General features: G+C 48.8%; 1 protein-coding gene across 1 annotated transcript in view; it reads right to left on the reverse strand.

The window, feature by feature from the left end:
* Nucleotides 1-24,909, reverse strand: part of LOC144155341 (L-sorbose 1-dehydrogenase-like) — an 85,432-nt gene that overhangs the window by 12,478 nt on the left and 48,045 nt on the right. The window contains exons 6-7 of the mRNA XM_077686710.1: nt 9,384-9,561; nt 4,941-5,163 (exon numbers count right to left, since the gene is read on the reverse strand). Coding sequence (XP_077542836.1) covers nt 4,941-5,163; nt 9,384-9,561 — 401 coding nt within the window. The remainder of the gene's footprint in view (nt 1-4,940; nt 5,164-9,383; nt 9,562-24,909) is intronic.

Below are 24,909 nucleotides of genomic sequence, written 5' to 3' on the forward strand. Positions count from 1 at the left end.
TACATCCTTCGGTGTCGCATACACCTCCATCGCATATACCCTGATCAGTAACCATCACTCCTATGCCCATCTGTGGTTATGACGACACTATCTGCCACACTACACAGGCGTGAACCCAAACCCGTTAATCCTATTTGTCAATCGGAGGCGGTGTTGACAGGTTCTTGCACACGGGTCCAACAAGTCCTGGTATAACGTGCTGCCAAAGTCACTGCTGGCATACGCGCAGCGGTCATCACCCTCCCCTAAAACTGCATACTGCAAAGAAAGATTATTCCTCGCCCTCCTCCTCCCAACCTAACGTCATGTTGGCTACACGGTGACATTTTTCACTATTGGCGGTGAGATGTTTGAGTGGCGCCCCCCGGCACTGACGTCGGCTTAAAGACTCGCGCCGTTGCCGTCTGGTATACACTCCGCTTGTGAGGGGCAGGAGTGCCCGTGCTAGAAATTGCCCGCTTTGATGCTGCAATGCAGCAAAAGCGTATTTCTGGTAATCCATTTATTTTTGCAAGCTTCTGACACATCTGAATAATATCAAGCTGTATCCCGCACAGGTTTACAACACACGTGGAGAGAGAGAACCACTTTCTTCAGAGCAACGGTCAGCATATCGAGTGTAACTCGTCCTTTCTGCCTCATTCGCGAGGTTCAGCGCTCAGAGCTCGTCGATAAGTATTCAAAATGCGTATGCTTCCTTCCCTACAGTATTTTTGAGATGCTTTTATGAAGACTCAAGAGGCTAATGCTACGTACAGTCGAACCCGGCTATAACGAACCCGGATAGAGCGAATTACGCTATATATCGAACAAAAATATTTCAGTTACGGAAATACATGGGAAACATATTCCTTATAACGAAGTTCACATCCGATATATCGAACTCTGTGCGCCTAGAATGGCCGCCGAAATGCATGCTCTCGAAGCGGCGATTGAGATGTGGATTGGCCGTGACCACGGAGCAAGAGTTGCGACTTAGACATTGCGCCTCGCATGGGGCGACATGACGCCCGACACTTTCCGTAACTGTTTCCGGCGCGCGGGACTCTCGACGGAACCCGCGCAGTCCGCGAGTCCGGACCAAGACAGCAACATCGGTGAAGTGTGGGAATAGCTCCCCCCACATTCCCAATGATGTCGCCAGTGAAAGCCGTCCGACGCTTATATTGAAGCTCTTTCGGCAGTCAATGTGCTCCGCCATTGCTTCTTAGATCTTGGAGGACGCGGACTCGAACTGGTGCAAATAATGTTTCGTGTAGAGAATGCTATGCTAGTTTAAGCCGCCAAAACGAAAGTGAAAGTGAAAACATAAACCACCCCTTTTTTTTTTGCAAAGTAGGCAGTTCAGGCGGAAAGTAGCTTTATTACTTGCAGTAAACGGATTTTTTTGCGTATGGTAACGGCTACTTAACTGTGTTCGTCTCTGCATGCGGGGATGGTGGAGTTCGGGAGGCGGAGGGGGGTTTCTGCGGATTGCGAACTAGTAACGATAAGTTCGTTATAGGTGGGTTCGGCTATATCGAACTATTGGATATATCGAACTAATCGCGGTGCATATTGCAATTCGCTATAAACGCGTTTGCCTGTATCAAGCAGCGGGCCCATACACGAGCATCGGACCTCAGGATATAAAGCGACTGTCTTCTATTTTTTTGTAGTTGTTGACTGGCATCAGACGAATGTTTTTTTTTTTTCTGCCACGCAATAATTTCTCTGCACCGTCACAAACGTCTTATTATCAGGTTTGGGTATGATGGGGAGGCTCACATAATCGTGTGGATATTTTCTTCAGACTGTATGGCATACATTCCCTTCTTCACAAATTGGCTTTCATTATGGCTGCGTGCAACAAGCTGCATATCCGCAGCGTGCGTTGTTTATTCGCATGCAAATACAATGAGAAGGCTTGTGCTACACCACCGCGATCGCGCCCCAGGCAACGCTGTCCAGAGTACTGGAAGGCGGCTTTTGTGCTCTGAATTTTTATCATAACCATCGTTATCATAACGCAATGGCTCTCAACCCGAACAATTATGACATGATTACGGTGTTGAAGGCTTGATATACTGGCTAGTGAACGCAATAAATAGTATGCGTGAATATGTTACAAAAATCGAAACCGATGAATATTTCCAAGCAGCTCTTTATTCTTTTCCAGCCCTTCCAGGCGTTAAGAACCAATCCTGGTCTACTCAGAATAGCGTTTTATAAACTGAAGAAAATTACTTTTACACTCTTGTCGTGGACTGAGGAGCCGGCCCACAAATGTGCTCGATTTTCCTGTTAAATAAAGTTGCCTCCCCCTCCTTATCCTCCCCGTTCTCCTCTTGACTGCATTTTTCCTATAATGCATATATGAATATTGGGAAGATATGGCTGTGAGAAATGTACGGAAATATCCCTCCAGGTCTGGACAACCATAGTGTTACTGTATCTCTACCGTAGACGTAAGTCGTTTTGCTCAATAAACCTCCATACTGGTTCGAGGCATAGTATAAAACCAGCACGCGCCTATACACACAATGGGTTATTTGGAATTTAATCTACTGTTTTTGCAACCCATAGTGCATGTAGGCGTACTTTCATGCGGTGACAACGTAAAATGATACGATACAACACTTTCGAGCGTTCGGCAAGGTAGCAAAAACTGTTTTACATTAAATATGATTACCGGGAATCGTAATGCCTTCTGCGAAAGCCAACAGCCCCGAAGGCCTGGAATTTGTTTTGGTCTTGTATTTTCGCTGTTGGTGGTTGCTATGAGCTGGCTGTTCACTCTGTTCGAAAGATTGCTTAATACAAGCGCTGACACCTATCGCCAAATCTTCCCGCTCCGCACAGGACCGGCTTCTCAAGGAATAGGGCGACGCCGGCAATGTTTCTTCCGTGGCGGTGTCCAAAACTATACTTCAACTTGCGTCTTGAGCTAGTGTATTTGATTTTAAGTCTATTATTATAATAAAAACTTACGCACACGCAAAATCTGGTGCGGACAAGCATCAGACGTCAACCGAGCGGAAAGAAACAGCAGGGAGAGCAAGCGCGAGTGAACCAGACGACAAATGCGACAATCCCTAAGCCGACGTCACGGAGGCGGGCTTCGCAGCGCCGCCCGTGGCCGCGCTCACCGCCAATATATTTTAAACGTTTATTTTACCTCATCACCGCGGCGTTTCAAAGGTTACAATCACTGATCATTATCCAATTTATTTCGGTTTTCCATGTCTTCTACCCAGCTCTAATCGATCTTCTGATACCGAGAATAATCAGGGATAGGTTCGTAAACGGCATAAATGTCTAAATTGGTCTAATATTTAAGCATTCAAATACGCAAATAACATATATCATCAGTTTGTACCGCAGGTGCAGTAGGGTTCCGGTACCCAGCGCCACTATAGCATAGCCTGCGCTAACCCCTGTGCTCAAACTTTATAACGAGAGCGCACACGTGCCGCCGAATCTAACCGTTATGTTGGGCCGATGCGGCGACCCGAGAACCCAAACGGGGCCGTGACCAGGATCACAAGCGTAAACGTCGCTTCGTTCAGGCGCCGCGGGCAGAGGAGCGGGCCTGCGACGCCGCTGTGGCCACAAAAAATTGCCTCAAATGTGATGTAAATATAGTTTTACTGTACTGTAGTCATAACGATAATCCAAATTCGCTGGAACACCACATTCACAGAGTGGAATGGCCGATGAATGGTTTGTTTGTTAGAAGCAACCGAAAAAGAAATATCTCAGATTTCTACGTCATGGTGAGAAACCACCAATTGGGTTTCCATGTAGGACAACTCACTCTGCATGAGCGCTCATTCGTGTGGACGCTGCTTTTGCTGTGATTACTTAAAGTTAACATGCCCAAGAAATGCGTAGGTGGAGTGCGGCATGTTTTGTTACTGCAAAACTGCTCGTATGCTCCGAAGTAGTTTCAAAGGTTTTTTTAACTCTTGACTAAAGCCCCCTCCACAATAAACAGCAGGTGATATGCCCATAGCTGAAAAGTTTATGCGCCTCGAAACGTGCACAGTTTACGAGGCCATGAAATCAAAATGCAAGTTTGGTTCATTCGAAAGATTGCCTTGTCAAAATAACACTGACACCACTTTACCGCCAAGTACAATGAATTAGGCTTTATAATGAATAAAATACAGAATAGCCATACGACTGACTGGCGACTCTTCTGCACGGAACGTACGACGTATTATGGGAGTGTTTTGAGGCTGACGAAATCCAGTGCCAATCAAACACTGATGATAAGCTTGCAGAACTCAGCTTCTTGTACTCAACTCTAGTGCACATTCCATTATGGCAGTAACAATGGTGCGGTATACGAACGAACGCGTAAAGGTAGCTCTGTTGCGTACAGCACGCGCTATTCCAACCGACGCTGTGCACAGCCGTCTGGCACGCTATGCTTGTCTGACACTACAATGGTCAAATCGAATCAGCTGCAAGAAACATAAAACGAGTGCAGCCAGTGGTTTTTGAGATGCACCTTTTGGCCATCCAGGAAGGCAAACGGTACAGTGAAGCAAAAGGCGTGTTTTGCCGTTTGCGGCAGCCTTCGTTAACATACTCACTTTCGTTTGAAGTGTCTGCCCTGAATACATCATTGGTTATATTACCAAACACGATGCAGCGGGAGAATTGAAATTTCGCTTAATATGTCTCTGTGAGTAAGCACCGTTTATGCCAGAGAAGCACTGAGGAAGCTATAAATCACCGATTATTACGAACAATACTTACTTGTATTTTGTATTTACGGCCCAATTAGGGATTGCAGCAGTCGAATCTAACCCAGTCTATCCGTCAATTATGTGAAGCGTCAGTGCTGTTTTGTTTAACGTCACACTTGTTATCTAGATGTAAGCTGACCATATGTGTGTGTTTGGGGGGAAACACTTGTACGCCTGTTGCCGTGTGCCAGGGCACGTGCTCACCTCAGCCGCGGATCAACGACGGCTCTGTAGTCGGAACCCATGGGACAGCTGCAGCAGGCATGCCACGTGGTCTGCGCCAAGTGCCGCACCAGGCACACCAGGTAGGCGTCGCTCCAGCGGCGGCCTTCCGCATCGCAGGCAGACAGCGAGACATTCCACAGCTCAGCCCCCACGCCCAAGCGCAAGGCTGGCGTGCGTATAAACTGCGCGGCTGTCCTTGCAGCTGGAAGAAAATCATTGCAAATGTTCTGGACTTTGGTTCTAAAGCGCGCAGTGGCGGTTTGATGCGTAAAATATTTCTGTGAAAGTGACTTTTCAAGAGTCTCCACCAGAAGGCTGACTGAACGCTTTCTCTCTTCTGTGCCTGAAAACACAGTGAAAGCCACTGACATCACGTGTACTTCATGGTACTGCAGTCGCGGTCAATAAGGCAGCAATATTATCAAATTTTTGTCGCGCTTACCGCATGCGTTCAGTGCTCTAGCTTAAAGGGCGCTTGCCAATAGTATAGATACTGTAGCTGTGACTACACATTAGAACCAAGTAAGTTCGGAGGCCCAGGATCTTAAAAGGGGAGGAGAAGAGTCTGTTTTTGCGCGTAATAAAGTGTGTTGAGCGCCAATATTCCTGTACCAAATTTTACGCCAACCAATTTAGGCTGAAAACTCGGTATTCAGATGTCTCAACTCATATTTAATTGCACGAAAAGTGTTTAAGCAGGCCTTTGAAGTGCAGAGTACCTCACCTCGTTTACTCCAGCGCTTCGTTTTGCGGCTCCATCTATAACTGTGAAGTAGTTCCGAACCATTGATCCTTCACATCAGCAATATGCGCCCCTATAGGAAATCATACGAAGGAACGAGCATGCCCTTTTTCGCGAACACATCGACATATGTGAAGAAGTGCTGATAGTCCATAAAGAAGGGTACCAGAGCGCGCAGCTCCAGCTGCAGCATGCAGAAAATGGAATCGAGACGCCGATAAATGGATGCCTGGGACACGGTGGGCTGGAGAGCGCAGCCCTGTGATTTCTCTTCGGTAAAAACGCGGATCACAACCGGCGCTGTTCGTGAGAGCCGTCCGCCGCTGATCTCGAAAACTCGTGGGGTGTCCCGTGCCTGAAGCTGGTCACGCGCTGAGCGAGAGAGCGCGGACCTGTGTTCATCTGGAGGTAGAACCCTTGGCTCGCACTCGCGGCTACGCCATTGAGGCCTAGCCCTTGTGCAAGATTTCCGATGCCTACCTGATGTTCCGTACCAGGGCCTAATGTTCAACACGACATTCCTCAATCGCTGCCGTTACGAAATAGCTTGCCTCTCTACAGATCGACGAAACTAAAGGGCTCAAGCGCGGGCCCAAAACCGGGCTTCCGCGAAGAGGTGAGACGGAACGAAATGCGACTTCGCCTCAAGGGCAGCGACCGAACCACAAAATTACCATCTGTGCAGCGATGAAACAGTCGTCGGCTCCAGTATCATCGTCTACCCGTCAGACTGCCGCACACAGAAAACCTCTAGGCAATACAGGGCCACCAAGGTCGTGCCGCTGAAGGAGCCGTCATATGTGAAGAGGTTCTGGTGGACGATAAAGAAGGGGACCAGAGCACGCAGCTTCAGTTAGAGCGGGCGGGAAATCGAAGCAGAAGGCCGATCAGTCGACGCCTGGGATGCGCTGTTCTAGAGAGCGCGACCCTGTGATCGCTCTTCAGTGAAATCTGCATAACAACCAGTGCTGTTCCTGCGAGCCGTCCGCCGCTGATCCCTGAAACTCGTGGGCTGTCCGGTCCTGGAGCTGGTGACCCGCTGGGCGAGAGAGCTCGGGCCTGTCTTCATCTGGAGGTAACCTCGGCTCACCCCTGCTGCTGCGCCATCGAGCCGTTGCCATGTGCAAGGTCTTCGGATACCTGCCCAATGTTTCGTACCTGGGCCTGACATGGTGTACAGCCGTTTGTCGAGCCAGCCACGCCATGGTCTCACAGGCGACGCCGCACGCGTCGTAGCGATGACGCTCCGTGGGACTGTGTACAAACCGCTTTTCGACAAGAAAACGTGGCGCAAGCTAGACGTAGACGAAGGAGAGAAGAAACGACAGATACAAGCGCCATTTTTCCCTCCTTTGTGCACGTCTAGTTTGGGCCACATTTCGTTCTTCCGTTAAAGGAACACTGAAGTGATATGTAAACATTGCGGGATTACTAGCGCAAATTGTAGTCCGGAGTCCCCAGGCCATGGTTCGACCACTCTGGGCCCGTTTACGCGATTTTATTTAGTAGAAAAATTAATTCGAAAATGCTGTCCTCCTCTCTTTACGCTCGCCCATTTTCTGTGGCGTTTTCGTGTGACATCGGGAGGAGCCGAGCTCGCAATTGGCTGCGCTACTGCACGGCTCCCCGGCCTTCAGACAGAGTCAGTCGGACCAGCGTTTCGTCCGCCGGCCGCCGACGGGTCGTCGCAATTCGTTCGCTCAGTTGAAACGAAGCCAGGACACGTTTGTGAAGGGAAAAATGTGCCTTTCTTTACTTGGTTAATTTGTACACTGTATCTAGCTCCAAGTCAAGGTCGCTTCACACAAGCGCTGCACAAGCGCACATGCGACGCTTCGCTGACTGGTACGCCAGTAGGAAAATATAAGGCCTCTTGAAGGCGGGAGAAGAGTCAGCGAAGTCAGTATAGGTACTAAGGAAACAAAATCAACGGATATTTTTACCGTAGAGCGTAAAACTAGGGTACGGGAAGCATTTTTTGCGCTTGGCGAACAAGCACAGCGGCCAGCAGCACGACTACGCATCTGCGAACGCTTTTCCGTCTAAGAAATGCAATTGCTAGACGTGAGATATTGTGGAAACTTGGGGGATGCTTGCTGCACGAGCGCAAAACAACAAATAGTCACCTAAATTGCTTAGACTGCTAAAACTAAATAAAAGTGTAAACTGGTTATACATTATATACCTTATATTTCCAACGTCGGCAGCGGTCGCCCGTGGCCCAGTGGTCTAGAGCGCTAGTTATATTATCGTAAGTGTTTTGCAAGTCAGAAGTTCTAATCCCGGCGGGTAAGTGGTTTTTTTTTTATAAGATAACTTTTTCGTTTTCCGCCGATGTTTTCTGTACTGAGTTCACCTTTTTTGGGCCGCAACGTTCATTGCTCCACGAGCTAGTTCACAGAACGCGCGCAGGCTGGCACTGGCGCGCTAGCGAGTTCTCGTTGGCGTGCTGTTGCCATAAGCACCGACTGCTTGCGGGCAGTGGGCATCAACAGACCCTTGGCCTGGTGCGAACACGCTTTTTACGATACAGGCATGAGTGAGGCAAGCTCCAAATATGGGGGAAAAGCGCATGGCATTTGAACGTCTGCGTTGAGGCGGATGGCGTTCATCCACTGCGGAGGCCTCGGCTAGTGATTGCTACGATTCCAAGATGTCCTGGGAGGCTTATCTTATGCAATGTACCGCCGACAACATGGCGGAAGCGCGGTACGATGATTACTGAGATATTGAGAATGACCATCCAACAACGCCATCGGTTGTGTTTTACAGAACCGAAACCGAAACCGAAACTTGTTTGATTGCTAACCTTGGGCATCGTCCAATCACGGTGCCCCCTCCTCCCAACGTCACAGCCTTAGTTGGTGCGGCCGCCGCAAACAGCGCATGGTAGTTTTTCTTCTTTCGCGCTTTGTAAAATAATTACCGATTTGTCAACCGGATAAACGATGAAAAGTGTGCTAATTTGAGCCAGTCTACGCAGTGCAAGCAAAAACGGGAGCTTGACAAATTCACTTCAGTGTCCCTTTAAGTATGTACCAACTAGCTCGGCAACACGTTTGTTAAATCCTACTCCGTGGGACGTTCATTTCTTTATGGCGAACATTTCGCTGTTTGTTTTTTGCCACTCTTACTACATTTACCTTTGGCTTTGTTTTCTTGCCTGGTTCCGCAATCTGTCCGCCTTTCGTTTCACCCTTCATGCGTAAAGAAATCTTACAACCAGTGGCTGTAGTAGGTAGCCGCCTCTCGGACGTCTCGGAGGCACGCAAAACCAGCCTCGGTGCTTCTTATTATTCGATAATTCTGAGGATGGGCCACAGATACGGTGCGTACGCGTTCAGGGGAATTGTCCTCTTCCCATCGGGGTCATTCCTTTGCATGTCCTGCGTTGTCCTTTCTAATAATCTGTGCCTCGTGGCGATATTAATAAATATAGTGGCCGCCTGTGCTTCAAAACGTTGTTCTCTACACTTTTATGTAATTCACAACACGGCCTTCAAACATATACTTCTAAGGCTCTCGCTTTAACTTATCGTAGCAGGAAACGCCGCGGGAGTGTTCAATGCGTTTGAATGAAAGCAGTTTGCCATATTGCACACCAGTGTTATTCGCTATACACGCTTTGCCTTCGATAGAGGCTTCATTTACTATTTGCCGGACATTTCAAAATAGCTTACCTTGCAAAGCTTGCTTCACGTCTTGGGGATTGCTTAGGTACTTTGGGTCTATTATAGGGTGCTCAAACGGATCTCTTGAACGTAGGCGTAGACAGCCGCGTGATCTTGGTCTGTTTAATATAGTTGACACTAGAAAACCCGGAACTCCACGGTTTGGAGTGTAGTAGGCATTGTATACCTGCCAGATGGAAGACAACAATGAAAGTGTGCTTGTAAATCCATGAAATGACCATTACAAGATAGCAAAATGTTGAGCTTTAAGCGTTGTCGTCCTGTAAAAACCTACAGAAAAGGTGTAAACATAGTTGAAAGCAATTTGGGATTTTCCAGCTATTTTACATTCCATCAATGATAATTCTTCCATCTCTGCGCTGCAGCTACTGAAATGCGATTTTCACGATGCCTGGGATGCCATGTTACACGCTGGGATTACTGAATGGAGTACGGTACAAGCCCCTGATTACTTTGCGGAACGTGGCGCCCTTATGATTGGAGATCTTTAAATGGACTTTTCATGGTTGGTGCATAGGAAGACTGCGTATTCTGCTTTAACATTAAATCTACCCCCGGAACATCAGCACACGTTGTGAACTTTTCACTACCGTACAGAACACAAATTATAGCAAGAAGATGCTTAGTCAAAGAAAATTGCGCGACCCATTTGCGATCTCAACACTGCGTGCTGCATTCCTACTATGCATTGAACAGCCCAGCGCACCTTCGGGATATTCCAGCAACGTTTGTTAGTGCAGAGCATTTGTTGAAAATTGTAAACAAAACTCTCTAAGTAAAAACGATTCAACCGTAACGTTGATTATGCAACCATCGCGCTTCCCACTATGACACTGCACTGGGCATCGTCAAGTCGAGTCACGTGTGCCCAAAGCCGCTATTATCAGCGCCCGCATGCGACCTAATTTATTTTAAGTCCACAAATGTTACGGAGAAGTTGTCTCTAGCGGAATCCTGTGATTTCTGTGAGTGTGTGTCTCTTAGTAGAAGACGCCTTACGACAAAGCAAGTTCCTCGAGAACGCGCTGTATACCTCGCGGTGTGATTTAGACACATTTGAAAAAACGATGCTCTTATCGAATGCTAAGTTGAGTCTACGTGCGCGAAAAGGTTGATTTACTTTTTTTTATACTTGGTGCTTTCGCAGTAAATTTACAAACAATTCGCAATTCCCTTCTCTTGCGAACACACCCCAGGAAGGGTGGTTGCCGAAAGCGACTGTAACTGGGGTTTTGTCCGAACGATCTTGAAAAATACTACGATGCTGGACGGCTCAAACCACTAAACTGCTCAAACCTCAGCAGGTGAAAGAAATAACTACCAAACACAGTTTTAAGTAGAATAGCCCAAAGCTGCAGCCTGTATTGAAATCAATCACATCACAATGCCAGTATTCAGCGAACAGTACCATCTCTATCTGCAAGAATCAAAATTTCGTCCTGCCAATATTCCCTGCGCTCGCTATTTTCGCAGAATGCACCATCGAGAATTCCAGATTGTCGTAATTTATGCACTCGTTCGGACTGCGCTCCGGTCAATTGTGTTTTGTCACTTCCACTCCTTTTGCTTTGCATACCCACCGCGTTGACCGCATAGATCTTGGGGAATTTAACTTCTGCATTCAAGGCGAAACATTGTGCTCGTATTCAGAAATTTTCACTAACACTTCGGTATCTAGCGTGTTTTCTAATGTCGCAAATCTTTGATATTGAAAAAACAATAAAACAGGGCTGATGGTTTCAAAACAAAACCTCTCGTTTTAGGTACTAACATCACTTTGCAAAATGCAGAAAGACGGCGACTTATTCCACACGGGGCTAGAAGATTAATATTTGTATGTTGTACTTTATAGCACTTAATATTTTACTTTCTTTTACAGATGGTCTTTCAGGTAAGTTAGACCAAGTAATTCTCACAACCTCTTGCCCGCTCGCACAAACAAGAAGGCACTAATTATTTATTTTAGCAGGGTTGTCATCCCGTGCTTGTGCACGTGCGCCGATGCGCTGAAGCTACTTAAAGCGTTTCCACGTGCACACAAGTTTGGTAAAGTAAATAATTTACTACACAGGCATTGCACGGGACTACAGAGAGTAGCGAAACACTAACAAAAACCCTTTACGCGACATACACTCGCTCGCGCAGGAACGTTGGACCAGGCACAAAGAGGTAACAAAAAAGAGGAACAAATACACAAAGGGGGACTACAAGGACATGCTGTTTGTGGGGGCCTACATGTTAACCCTCCGCGTGGCAAGCCCTAATACTAAGGCGTTACGATAAGCTCGGCGAAGAGCTTGGCCGGGCAGCCGCTTAAGCTTTTTGGGGCCCGGGGTGCGGAGTCAGGATGGTTTTGAGGTTCATGACGACGGACGAGATCTCTATCCCGGAGACGAGGCTGGTCATGCCGCCACATGCCCAACATCGGACATCCCCTAACGCAGCTTCACCCCCTCCCCCTCTTCCCCCCCCCCCCCCCCCCCCACACACACAAACGACTTGCGCGTTGCACAATCTCCACACGACTTTCACGTTGTACAACCGGTAGCTCGGGCTACCTTAAAAAAGTCTCCTACATGAGCCGACTGTCCCGCGGAACGTGTCCACACCGACCACCATTGGGAGTTCGCTTCCCTACCTCGCTGACGTCGTTTTCTCGGAATCAAGCAGGCAGCCCGCGTTGGGCATTCGCGGCTCTTCCTGGCCCGCTGACGTCGCCTCGAGAAAACAAACGAGCTAGCCGCGCGCCCGCCCTACTGCCGCGGCTCCGTTACAATGACCTCTTCGGAGCGACGGCGATGGTACAAAAAACGAAGACTAAAACAACTCGGTCAGTAAGGGGTGGGAGACGAGGAAGCAGCGACCAAAAATGGCCGTCCCCTGCCGAGGAAGCCACCATGGCCGCCGCCCGAACAAAAAAAGCGAGGGCCTGGCCCGACGTTGGTGACAGTAACACAATTAGAAAGTTAAAGTGTTTGTGCCCCCCAAAATTATAGGAGTTGATCTTGACTGCTCAACTTTTCCTGCATCAGTGTCGAATGGATATACATGTTTCAAACCGTAGTTTATACAGGACGTAACACACGATACCACAAAGTCAGCAAAAAGACGTTGTTATTGTCAAAATGTTTACCAGAATGTGTAAAGGGGGAGGGTGATCGGCTGAAGCCGAAGATTTTACCGGTGATAAGTCCATCGCTTTACACTCATGATCAAATGCTTTGAAATCTGTGGCCAAGTTACGGAAAACTCAGATTTATGGAAATGTTCGAAAGTTACTACATCCTGGCACCTGGTCACCAATGACGGCGACAAACTGAGATGAGTGGGAAGCCCATTCGCCAGTCTTTGTTGTGCGCAGGTGCGGTGTTCATTTATGGACTGAAACCGTTCAGAAGGACATCAAAAGACAATGAGACGCCGACAGCGCTGGAGTGAAGGGGTATTTAAAAGACCAAAGAAAGCGGTGTTTAATACTTGCCAAAAAAGAGCCATTGCGTTAGCGAAACGTTCGTCCTCGTCACTTGCAAATAGATACTGCACGGCGACCCTTCTCCCTCTCCCCCCTCCCTGACTGAAAACGTGGGTATAGTTGTCTGCAGTGTAGGAATTTTTACAGTGCCTCGGCCTTGGTTTCACCAGTAGCTTGCACGTAAAAATTGGCTGTAACGGCAAGTTTGCGTCTCCAGAGCTAATGTTTTTTGTTGATTTGTTAAAGGGCTCCCCGAGTGACATTTTGGTCAACGTCTTTCCCGTCTGAGAATGCGCAAATCACCACACCCTCATTTATGTGCGGGGGGCGGAGGAGGCATGCACGCGCTGACAGGCTTCATGCGTACACCGATTTAGAACCATTTTAAAAGAATGGGTATAGAAATCTATAACTCCTGTGTATTGAAATCTATTCCGAAAACAATTTGTATGGCAATTATCCGCTTGACAATTCCTGCAGTACGCTGAGTAGTTGTTCATACTTAGTTCACATTGAACTTGTAAATACAGCGAAATTTCCATCTGCTGTCCATACATAGGCTTCTACGGGATAAACTGGAGGAGAAATAACTTTTAATGGAACACCGCAAACGTTCGCTCGCTTTCTGAGGTGGTGGCGCCCTTAGTCCAATGCACCAGTCTTGCGCCGCAGCACGATCCGTGGTGACCAGCATAGGATTGTCTTCCAGGTCCGAACTCGTCAGCGCGATGTTCCATTGCCAAGGGGATGGATTGTAAATTGGAGGAACAGTTTGGGTGTTTTGACAGGCTCCTGTGATGTGGTAGAGAGAGCTGTATTCAACAGGGCAGTATACGACATTCCTTTGATGGGAACTGGCTCTGGCAGATCGCGTATTATATGCGCGATGACTGGTTAGTCTGTACGCGTCTCCAGATTGTGGCTTTTTCTTGCCCGAGTTTATTGTGTCGCGCTGGGAGCTTCTGACGTGAGAGACGCTAGCGCTGTTTCGCGGTACTAAGGTGGGATGGGCACGGGACGTTTTTGAGGGATTGATGCGGCGCTCGGCGGGTATGCCCTCGACCACCAGCATATGATAGCTGATTTGCCCCTAAACCATTGCGTCCCGGCGTCTATACAAGGCGCGTGGGTGGTATGAGGTGGCTTGGCTTGCTTGTGAGCATTCTACAAGCCACGTGCGACATGCAAACTCTTTGAAAGTAGGGGCATGTAGCTTCTGAATCTGATATTACCGTAAATCTTTGCCGGTCAGAAGCGGCATAACAATAGCGAAAGCGATGGCCACTTCCCCGCTCTCGAACGTAATGAATTTTCTGATCGTTGCAGACACAAACTCTGTAAGGTCACTGCTTACGGCGGTCTCCACCAAAACCTGGAGGCCCGCCTAGCTGGCTGCGTCGATTGAAATTGTGCTGCACCGGTTCCAGCACTGTGCTTGGAGGTGTTTTGCTTTTGCTTGTCTTTGTGGTACTGCTTTTGTGATTTTTAGCTGGCGCCGTCTGTGGTGTCGGTCGTTCTCTTATGGTACGGGCTGTGAATGGGGTAGGCGAGCCGGGAAAGGGTTCTCCTGCTAATGAGCGACAGCAACAGCCGCTCTCCTTTGCTGACGAGAAGCGCTTATGTGCTCTCCAGCCGTGTTGTAGAAGCGCTATTCCAGTAAACACTAGGTTAGGTGCGCGGTGCTAGGCATCATGCCCGTTTGTAGGCCTTCCCTTATGATTCCAAGTAGTTCTTGCGTAACCGCATAGAAGGAGCTACATAGGCAATTCTGCTGATGAGGAAAACCTACAAAAATCCAGGGCAGTTTCCTTTCCCCATGCCGTGAAATTTCTTCCCCTGAGCCGGCCTATCGTACCCATAGCCTGAGGTGAGGCATCTCGAAGTCGGTGTAGTGCGCTTATGTTGGGGATGTCTTTGTCCATGTGAAGGCCAAGGGTGCGAATGTGGTCAACGCGGGAAACCTGACCGTAGGTAGGCGACGCTGGATATCGGGTTACTCGGTTCCGCTCCATTATTCGATATCCCCCCCCCCCCCCCCCCCTTGTCGATTTTTCGAATTGCGCTTGCGAACAGGCTCGTTTTTAAATGCAGAGCATTTCAGTAACTCACGATGTCACCCGCGTTGACGTCCGTCGTAGTCCGCACCGTCGTTGTCCGCATCCCCCTACACTATATAAAAACAAATGCTATCCGGCGCGTGGTTTCGATCCCTCGACCCTGCGGGCGGAACGCAATGTACATGGTGCTCTACCCACTGCGCCACAAAGCCGACACAGAATGGGAGGCTACGAACGCGCCTTATATCCTTGACTCATTCAAACTACGTCAAGAAGCTGCTGATACAACGCATTCACTACCACCAACTCCCCAAACACTAAACGTTAAAGCAATACACCCGCCCCCTATGCGGCGCATTTACTCGAGTCCCCCTCGCGGGGAGATGGGACCGCCAAAAACAACGCGTTGTGGACTGCGCAGTAAGGTGCCGGCACGTGCGAGAACCGCTCGCGCTGTTCGTTCCAGGCAGGGGGCGCGAACACTGCGAAGGCGGGAAATTTGAACTGCTTTGGGCAAACCTCCGTTCAATTCATCAAGAGAGAAGGGATACAGGGAGGCGAAGAGCGTGATGGGTAGTAGCAGTAAGCGGATAACGGTGCGACAGGCCGTTATGGCGAATCGATTGATTGATTGATTGTAGGGGTTTAACGCGCCGACGCAACGCAGGCGATGAGGCGCGCCGTAGTGGAGGGCTCCGGATTAATTTTGACCACCTGGGGATCTTTAACGTGCGCCGAAATCTCGTACACACGGGCGTTTTTGCTTTTCGCCTCCATCAGAAAAGCGGCCGCCGCGGCCGGGAATCGAACCCGCGACCTCGTGCTCAGCAGCGCAACGCCTTAGCCACTGAGCCACCGCGGCGGGTCGTTATGGCGAATCACTGCTCTGCATTTACGGCAGCTTTCACGTTGAGTGGAACGGCTTTAATTTTTTTTTTTTTTCGACTGGAGGGTATTGAATATTGGATTGCTATGTAATCCGCGATGTTCAGTTCTAATTGGAAGAATTACGGTTGTGCTCGTTTTCAAGGCCCTCGGAACTGGTCGAAACATCCGTCCCATCTTCAAAACAGGACTGTACTTTCTCCCATGTTCGTACTTTTTCGATTCTTTTCATTATGCCATAGATACCTATTTTTGGCCAGATTTTTGTCGTGGTTGTCATCTTACTTGAGAACGTGTTCAAGACAATGCTGATTATACCCAGTTAATAGCTCATTGCATAAACTAAACCATGGCTGTCTGCTATGCTTCGACTTTATTGTGGAGTTTATGACAGACTTGTTTCTTTGGTATGGTAATCCGTTCTTTTGATTCCAGTCAGAACTTTAAACAGAGAAAACAAGTTTTTTCATTCGAAATATTGCCTTATTAGAATCTTGCCTTATTAGAATATTGCCTTATTAGAATTAGAATTTTAACGTAAACGTCGCTCAAATAAGCCATTTACTTAAGAAAAAAGGGAATGACCATGCAAGCCACTATCTCATTTCCCGCAACAGAAGCTATGATGTCATATGCGGCAGCTCTGCGATTGGCTGAGGCCGTCAAAAGCAAACGGAAATTAGAGAGGGCTTCCAAGGTTGCCGAACGAGCTATTTATGCTTAAATTAAGGGCTCATTCTTTTTATAGCAGTAAGAATGGTGGGGTAAACAGTGGAAGTAACGAAAGTACACGTAAACATATAAGTACCGACACGTACTGCTGTTCGTACTGCGCGCACTACAATTGTTTTAGCTGCATAGTAACGGGGTGCTTTGGGGGTGTCTCAGAGGACACTGGCCGATTGGCGTAAGCGACAATGTCTTACTTACCACACTTGCCGAGTGAACATGTTGCACGAAACGATTGTTTTCTACCTTAACAAAGACAGGCCAGGTACAAGTACGGTCAAAAACAAAGCAAAGGCAGAAAATGGCCCTTCGCGTGTCGAGGCGCCATCTAGGGTGAATAACGGTAACCGAGGCTCCACTATCGGCTGCAGAGCGCTTCTTATGACGTCATTGCAGACGTCGCGAAAACACAAAATTTGGCGGGAGAATCTAAATGTTAACATAAATTTATTAATTTCTCAGTGGATAACGCATCGTTGGCTTCTGTGAAAGCGCTGGGGGCACTATAAAACACAAAATATTTCGAATAAAACAAAGTTACGTTTTGTCATCGTGGCCCCGTTAAGATTATAAAGTATGTTTATTATCGCCTAGTAATATTTAATCAGCCAGACGTGGCGGGCTGTTTCGGAGGCTGGTCTTTTGTTTTGCCAATAATAGCTGCACTGTTATATCTGCAACTCAGTCTTAAAAGGGCAGGTCTACAATTAGTTTTGGTCGAAATTCTCAACATTTTCTCGCCAATGACATTCCACGATATAAAAGGGCACAATTACTGGGAAATGTCGTCATGAATACATTGTTTCAATCTACCCATCGAAATACGGAGTCCGTTTAGCTGTAGCTAACTAGACACCAAAAAGCACCGCATCAATCCTTCCAGACCTTGACCTCCTTCACAGGGGCGTACCCTCCTTGCTAATATGAAGGCGGTGCTGGCATGCTTCAAGTGCATTCATTGAATGCTTTCTCTTACTTCTGCCCTATGGTACCTCTCCAGTGAGCTCGCCGCCATAGCTAATATAAACAATGCACCATACGCGGCCGACCTGACGTTCCTGCATTTGCCTGGCTCCCAAGAAAACCAACATGACTTTCCTTAAAAAGCTATCCACCACAGCCCCGAGCTACCTACACTCCCAAGACATTACGTGCCCACTAAAAACCTCGCCTTATTTACATTGCGCACAAATTATTACAAGCCATCACCCATGACCACGCTAGACCCGTCTTCAACATTCAAGTTGTTGTACCTAAAGTAATATCTTTATGCGTCCCTGGTCTGATACTGCTCGTTGACAGGGCCGGGGCACGCGCTATCAAGCAACTCAACCCCACGATCTCCAAACTCCCTACATTTGCAGAATCAGGAGCATACTCAGAGGGCTCAATAAAAAAGACAGTCTAGAAACGGTGGAAGCACTCCCAGTCTGCTAAATTCTGCAGGTCAACGTCCACCTCTCAATCCAATCTTATGAACGCTCCAGAACCGACACAGTAATTTAGTGAGTCGTCAAGGTTGTCGTAGGCCTCCACACTCACCCTGCCACACTACGCGTACCCGAATTAAGGGTTCGCAGTACCTGGAATAAGCTCACTGAAGCAATTACAACATGCCGGCTCGAATGACTAACACGAACTGCAACCAGTAGACGCGTTCTACACAGAAATACCTCCTCTATCACCCAGCCAAACCTTACAGCAAATTACCAATTCTTCCAATTCTTTTTCCATGTTCCCCCCTCCCAAAAATAAAAAAAAATAACCTGGGGAACAACACCCGCTCCAGCAACGCTATGGCAGGTTTGCAGCCCATCAAAAATAAATGAACAGGGGTTATAACCCAAACATACTTTTTGTAGTAAAAGCCAATTTGTAGAATGCAAAATTAAATACACCCCCATATTGGTACACTGTCGGCCAGTTCATAGCAGTTCGGCCAGTTCGTACCCGCACGGCCACGCATGTCCACTGGCCCGTCCACACGCGTACGAAACGTGAGCGTACACCACCCTAAAATCTTACGACATGCCACTAGGACACGAGCGGGTCACCAATCCTGCCATGCGCACCCGAATGCACGGGAACACCACTGTCAAATCGCGAACGGCACGCACTGTTTGAACACACGGCAGCAGGAGCAGAGCACAAAGGAGCAGCATCCGGAAGAATTACGCAGCGGATGACTGTACAGACACAGTTGAGTCCACGAAAGTCCCAGAAGCTGTAGAACTTCAGTTCCGTCTTCTTCACATGACTTTACCTTCAGGCGTCGCCCAAAAGGTCGTAGAGGAAGGCAGATGTCATGTGCAGAGCCAACAGGTATCGGCTACTAGATGCCAAATTCACTGTCGCGAAATGTCCGGCATGCTGTTACCGACAAACTCCACCAGTCCTATTAAAATTTTCACCGCTTCAGCGTTGTCCAGTGCCTGACACAAATAAGGAGGTTCCAGGGGGAGGCGAACGAGGCGACTTAATCTGGACACAAAGGGAACTGTTTTTGCACAATCCAGGAGATAGTGGCTGATGGAAGGAGCACTGAGTCCGCAGAAGCACGTATTGTTATGCAGCAGATCAACCCGGTGGAAATAATGGGGGGAAACCGTCCATGTCCGGTTAAAAGTTGGGCGAGTCTTCGCGGGGCGGAGGAAAGAATGGCGGTATGGCCAGAACACTTGGTACCCATCGAAACAACTCAGTGTCTGTGTTGTCGGAGCTCCACCTGCGTTGCCACTCCAGCCGACCTACCTTCAAGAGCCGTGCTCTTACAATTCGCTTCGAAGTACGCCCCTCCACTTCCGCACCCCTAGTTGCCGCACTTGTAGCGACGAGATCGGCGAGCTCGTTGCCCCACACACCGGAGTGGCTGGGAACGTGGAAGAGGGAGACTGGAACGGAAGAAGCCAGTGATTGATAGTTTACTTGAATTTCGTGAACAGTTTCTGAGGGGTTGAAAGGATCTCCTAAAGCCAAAAGAAAAGACAGACAGTCAGAATAAATGAAAACGGGACAGGAGGGCTTGTTGATGTTGAGGTAGAGGAACAAACGGTGTAAGGCAATAGCTTCTGCGCCATAAGAGCTGATCGGTGGCAAAATTCGAAACCTTTGCGTCGCCAAAACCTCATCAGACGAGCTGAGCACAACGAACGCTGCACCGGCAGATGTCGTGGTAAAAGAACCGTCTGTGTACGCATGTAAACCAGGGCTCAACTTTATCTTCTCAGCTGTACGGCAGTCTATCCTGCGGTGTGGAATCGCCAAGCGTAGAGCGGGATGACAGCAGGTCCAGAGAGGAGGATGTTCCACCTCGCCCGGGAAAATGCGTGTTCCATGCAGCTCAGTGGACTGCCGCCGGTGAAACAAGTCGAAAAGACCTGTCTCGATGTCCAAGACGATCGACAGCGGAAGGGAGTTTGCCAATACTTCCAGCGCCGCGGTTCTAGTTGTGGTGTAAGCTCCGGTGACCACAAACAGTGACGAACGCATCAAGGAGTGAATTTTAGCATTTAACAAATGGTGCTGATGATCGCCCCACCATGCCGCCGCAGCATAAGTTACAGTCGGCAGAATTGCTCTGTGGTAAAGAAGGCGAAGGTGACTGCGGTCCAGAAAGGAATGAAGACGCGCAAAACCGATGAGGGCGGCGGACATCTTCTCAATGCGGTTCCGCAAATGATTCGTGTGGGCAACAAAGGTGAAGTGGCTATCGAACACCACACCCAAGAGCTTCATCTCAGTGACTTGCCGCAAAGTCGTGCCGCACAGCTTAATGTTCGGCTTCCGCTGTGCACCTCTCTGTCCTCTCGATACCAGCAGACATGTACACTTGGTGGGGTTCAATTTTAACTTCGCAACACCTGTCCATTTTAATATTTTCTCTAGAGTCTCGTTGGCGAGATTCTCAAGCGCCCGCCGTGTACCTCCCTTGCTGAAGCAAAATGGAGAGACGAGCTAGTTGGTTCGCAATTTCCATGAGTGAAACTTAAGCGCAAACGTTTTTCACAGGGACGAGAAAGGGAACGACACAGGCGCTTACTATCAACTGAAAGTTTTAATGAAAACGAATACACCTTTATACCACCCCCAGACCGAACAACCCAGCACGTGTGCCCTTCGCACATGCGTACGGCCGTACAAGAGAACCGCCCCATTGTAAGGGTCCCGATTGTATAAGTCACCCGTCGCTGAGTATTTTAGATAAAGAAGTGCAACTTCTCAAGGAGAGGTGGTAGAGGATGAGGGAAAGGACAAGAGGAACCAGAAGGCAATGGGGCGGTTCTCTTGTACGGCCGTACGCATGTGCGAAGGGCACACGTGCAGGGTTGTTCGGTCTGGGGGTCGTATAAATGTGTATCCGTTTTCATTAAAACTTTCAGTTGATAGTAAGCGCCTGTGTTGTTCCCTTTCTCGTCCCTGTGAAAAACTTTTGCGCTTAAGTTTCACTCATGAAAATACCTCCCTTGATTACGACTACTGTGTCGTCAGCGTAGGCCTGAATATGCACATTAGGTGGTACAGGAAGGCACAGTAGGTCATGAATCGCGATGTTCCACAATAGCGGGCTCAAAGGTGAGCCCTGGGGGCTGCCCATGGTTGTCTGGACACGCACACTCCCCACATGACTTCTGTAGTGCACCGACCTTCCATCTAAGAAGGATTCAAGCAAGCGGTAAATGTTAAAAGGGCAGCGGTGGGCTCGCAGGAAGTAAAGCAAGAAAGGGTGCCAAATTGAGTCAAACGCTCCTTTAAAGTCCAATGAAATGAGCAGAGCCAACGATCCCTCTTCAGGGCAAGCCTGGAGATGCAAGCGCAGGTTGTGCAGTGCCGATGTTGCACTCTGCCCCTGAGTGAATCCATACTGATTTTCGTGCAGTAGGCTGGACGTGTGCAGGAAGAAGTAAAGTCGACCGTTCAGCATGCGTTCCAGTAACTTACCGAGTAGAGATGAAATGCAAATGGTGCGGTATGAAGAGGGGTCAAGGGGTCATGCGGCGGCGGTTCGGTTTCAGAAGAAAAATAACCCTCGCTTCTTTCCAGACCGACGGGAAATGGCCGAGGGATAGGCACGCAGTAAGCACGGACAGCAAAAACGGGGAAGCATGCCCAACAAGAAGGGCCAACATACTGGTCGTAATACCATCAGGTCCAGGCGCGGAATTCAAATTTAAATTCCTAGCAGCCAGTTGGAGTTCGTTCATAGTGAATTCGTAATCCGTAGTTGTTTGCGCGTATGCTGTCCGGCGTATCAGCGTCCTCATAGCCCGATGGGCAAGGGTATCGCCTTCAGAATCATCAGTTGGCAGAAGAGTTCTTAGCAGTAACGCTGCCTATTGTAAAGTGGAGGAAGTAGATGAGATGTCAGATGAGTGAAGCGGGGGCAGAACGGAAGGTGGCGAAAACTTTTGAAAAGCAATTTTGAAGGGAATTCCAAATAAATTCCTACGGGAGGCTGCAGTGCACCTTCTCCTGACGGCTTCATCTTTTGCTACCTCGATGTGCCTTTTGTACTCAGCGAGTACCTTGTATTACCAAAATCTGAGAGCAGCACGGAGGAGGGGATCACGACACATCTGGTACCTCCGACGCATTGCTCTCACAGACGAGCGTTCCCGAGCCAATTCATCGGTCCACCAAGCATTTCCCCTGTGACGTTTTGGCAGCCGCTCAAATCGCTTCCTCAGGCAGTCGACTTTCGCATAAAACACATTGACGATGCCATCCGACTCTCCGGAGATGCCATACCAGTAGAAGATACAGTGTGGAACCAGGGATCCTGTAGCAATTCCTCGACTAGACGAGATTCGGAAGCTTTGGTTAACCGCTTCTTTCGCTCAATTGGAACGTCTTCTAAAGCAAACACGATGAAACGGTGATCCGACAGGGTCGGGGTGTCCCGAACTGTCCAGAAAACTCCAGAAGACCAGACTGGTCCAGCAGTCAACGTGACGTCAATCCATGTTTCTGTGTAGTCGATGACAAACGTAGACAGAGAATTCGGGTAATTCAGTATCCGCAGCTGCCGCGAGCTAATGAACTGCGCCAACTCCTGCCCCCGTGTGTTCACCACATCACCACCCCACAACGAGTTTCTCGCATTACAATCGCCCGCAATGACCGCATTTTCATAATTTTGACTGTCTAATATTGACGTTAATAACGTGAGGATATAATCCAGAGCCACTGATGGAGCGGCGTATACTCCTATCAAAAGTATAGAAATGTCCGGCGCACTCAACACAAGGGCGATGATGAATGATTACACATGAACAGGGAAGATGTCCAAAGATGGGTTAGGAGAAACAACCATGCACCGCGGGGTTTGACCATGGTGGAATTTAAACCACCGGGGAGGAATCTCCGGGACTAGTTTTCCTCGAACATACGGGTCACAAACAACTGCAAAGTCAATTTTTTGGGCTTCAATATATGAGACGACATGTGCTGTCGCTGCGCGCGTGTGATCCAGATTAGCCTGTAAAAACTTGAGCGATGCCATTTTTCCGGAAAACCTAAGCAGACAGTGGAGAAACCGGCGTAATTTCCTCGTAGATTGTCTTCGCTCGAAGACGGGCGATGCGCGCAGACAAGACTTTGCAGCATGGTGCATTAAAAGTATGAGCAAATCTTTCTTTCCCTGCCGCACGACACTCCCTGCACACCACGTTATTCTTGTTTTCAAGATTGCAGGCAGCTGCTGAGAGCTCCTCTGCACAATATGGGCAGGTGATGCGATCGTTTGGACAGCGGGTGGACACATGGCTATAAGAACAGCACTTCTGGCACGCCGCGACGTAGAAGTTTTCTTTGATGGGGCAAGAGGTCCAGCCTATGAGGAGTCGGTCACGATTTTTAAGTAATCCATGCACCGCAGGTGATACCTCGATGATGTGCCCATTGTTTCCCGCGCGGTCTCTGAAATGTGTCCGATGACGGAAGCCGTCTTAGGGAATGGCAATGTTGTTGCGCGCATTGATATTTGCACGCAGGATTCCAGGGAGAATGCTAGGGTCCACACCGGAAATTTTGAATTGCGGAAGACGGCGAGGGGGACGGGAAACCTTGAGAGCAGTTTTAATTTGCACGTTCGAAGCAATGGCCTTCTCGAGGTTGTCGATAGACTTTCGGTCGGCAGAGACGACGGTGAGGCCCGAGCGAGACGGAATAAGCTTCACTTGCTTTACTCCGATACCGGAGGGGTCACTACCGAAGGTAGATTTAAGTAATGTGATTGTGTCTGGCCCCGGGTTAGCAGATGGCACAACGGGAGACAGCAGAAGAACATGGTTTGGGTTGCTGTAAAATGCCAGGTGAGCGTTTGGGCCGACAGCATTCGATTGTTGAAGGGCACAGGCACCAGCTGGGGTCCGCTGCGTTGCTTCGGAGCGAGCAGGATTTGCGTGCGTGGCACAACTCCCACGGACTGCTTCTACAAAAGTCGGCATCAATGCCGGGGACACAACTGTTCCTTTAGGGCCAGAAGGGGACTCGCAGTGAGACTTTACTTCAACAAGCTGCGCTCGTAATTTTCTCATCACTCCGCTTCGCATCACTCCTCCACAAGATGTGCGCATCGTTTGTGTTATACTGAGTAAGAAGAGAGAATCGGGGAGTTACTTGCGTCTTAGCAAGCGCTTCAGCCGCGGGCGTGTCGTTGAGCCACTTGTCGCTACTCCTCCATACTGGCTTGCTGAAATATTTGCGTCACAGTGAGGGCAAAGTTAGGCCACCTCTGGGAAATCGGTACTCGCACGTTAGGCCATGGGTGCTTCGAAGAGTCTCGAGGAGAACTGGACATATCCGCTTCGCATCACTCCTCCACAAGATGTGCGCATCGTTTGTGTTATACTGACCAAATCAAGAATGACCCCTCCACCAAATATGACCACATTCATAATGTCTCCGATTACTCGAAGCAAGCATCCAATCTACAAGTACCGCCAAGCCCCGCAAGAGGCAACGCCCTACGCACCCAATTCCACACCAAGTCCGACACACTCTGCCCTAACTCGAACTGTTACAGAGCTCCAAAGATTACATCCCAAATGGCTCACAGGACGACAGCCTCAGCTTCCTAGACTCTCATATCCCCTTCCGTCATCTCCTTTGTGGCCGCATATCCCAACTCGCACTGCGCATCTTCATGATAATTCACTCACTCCCAAAGATTGAGAAATATTCCAGCATGGTCGTATTCCAGAATACCCTCGATAAATCTCATTAGCATGATGCACGCGGCCCTCTGGTTGTCTTATCATAAGGGAGGCAAAACTCTGGCTTAGCTGCGCAGCGAAGCCAACCCAGTCGGTGATGCCGTCTTCGCGGATAAGTTACGGTGTCTAGGCTACATGCGATGGATTCTACAAAACGC

The sequence above is a fragment of the Haemaphysalis longicornis genome, unplaced genomic scaffold (genome assembly GCF_048455015.1).
Source record: "Haemaphysalis longicornis isolate Haplotype H1 unplaced genomic scaffold, Haemaphysalis longicornis Haplotype H1 scaffold_1, whole genome shotgun sequence".
NCBI lineage: Eukaryota > Metazoa > Arthropoda > Arachnida > Ixodida > Ixodidae > Haemaphysalis > Haemaphysalis longicornis.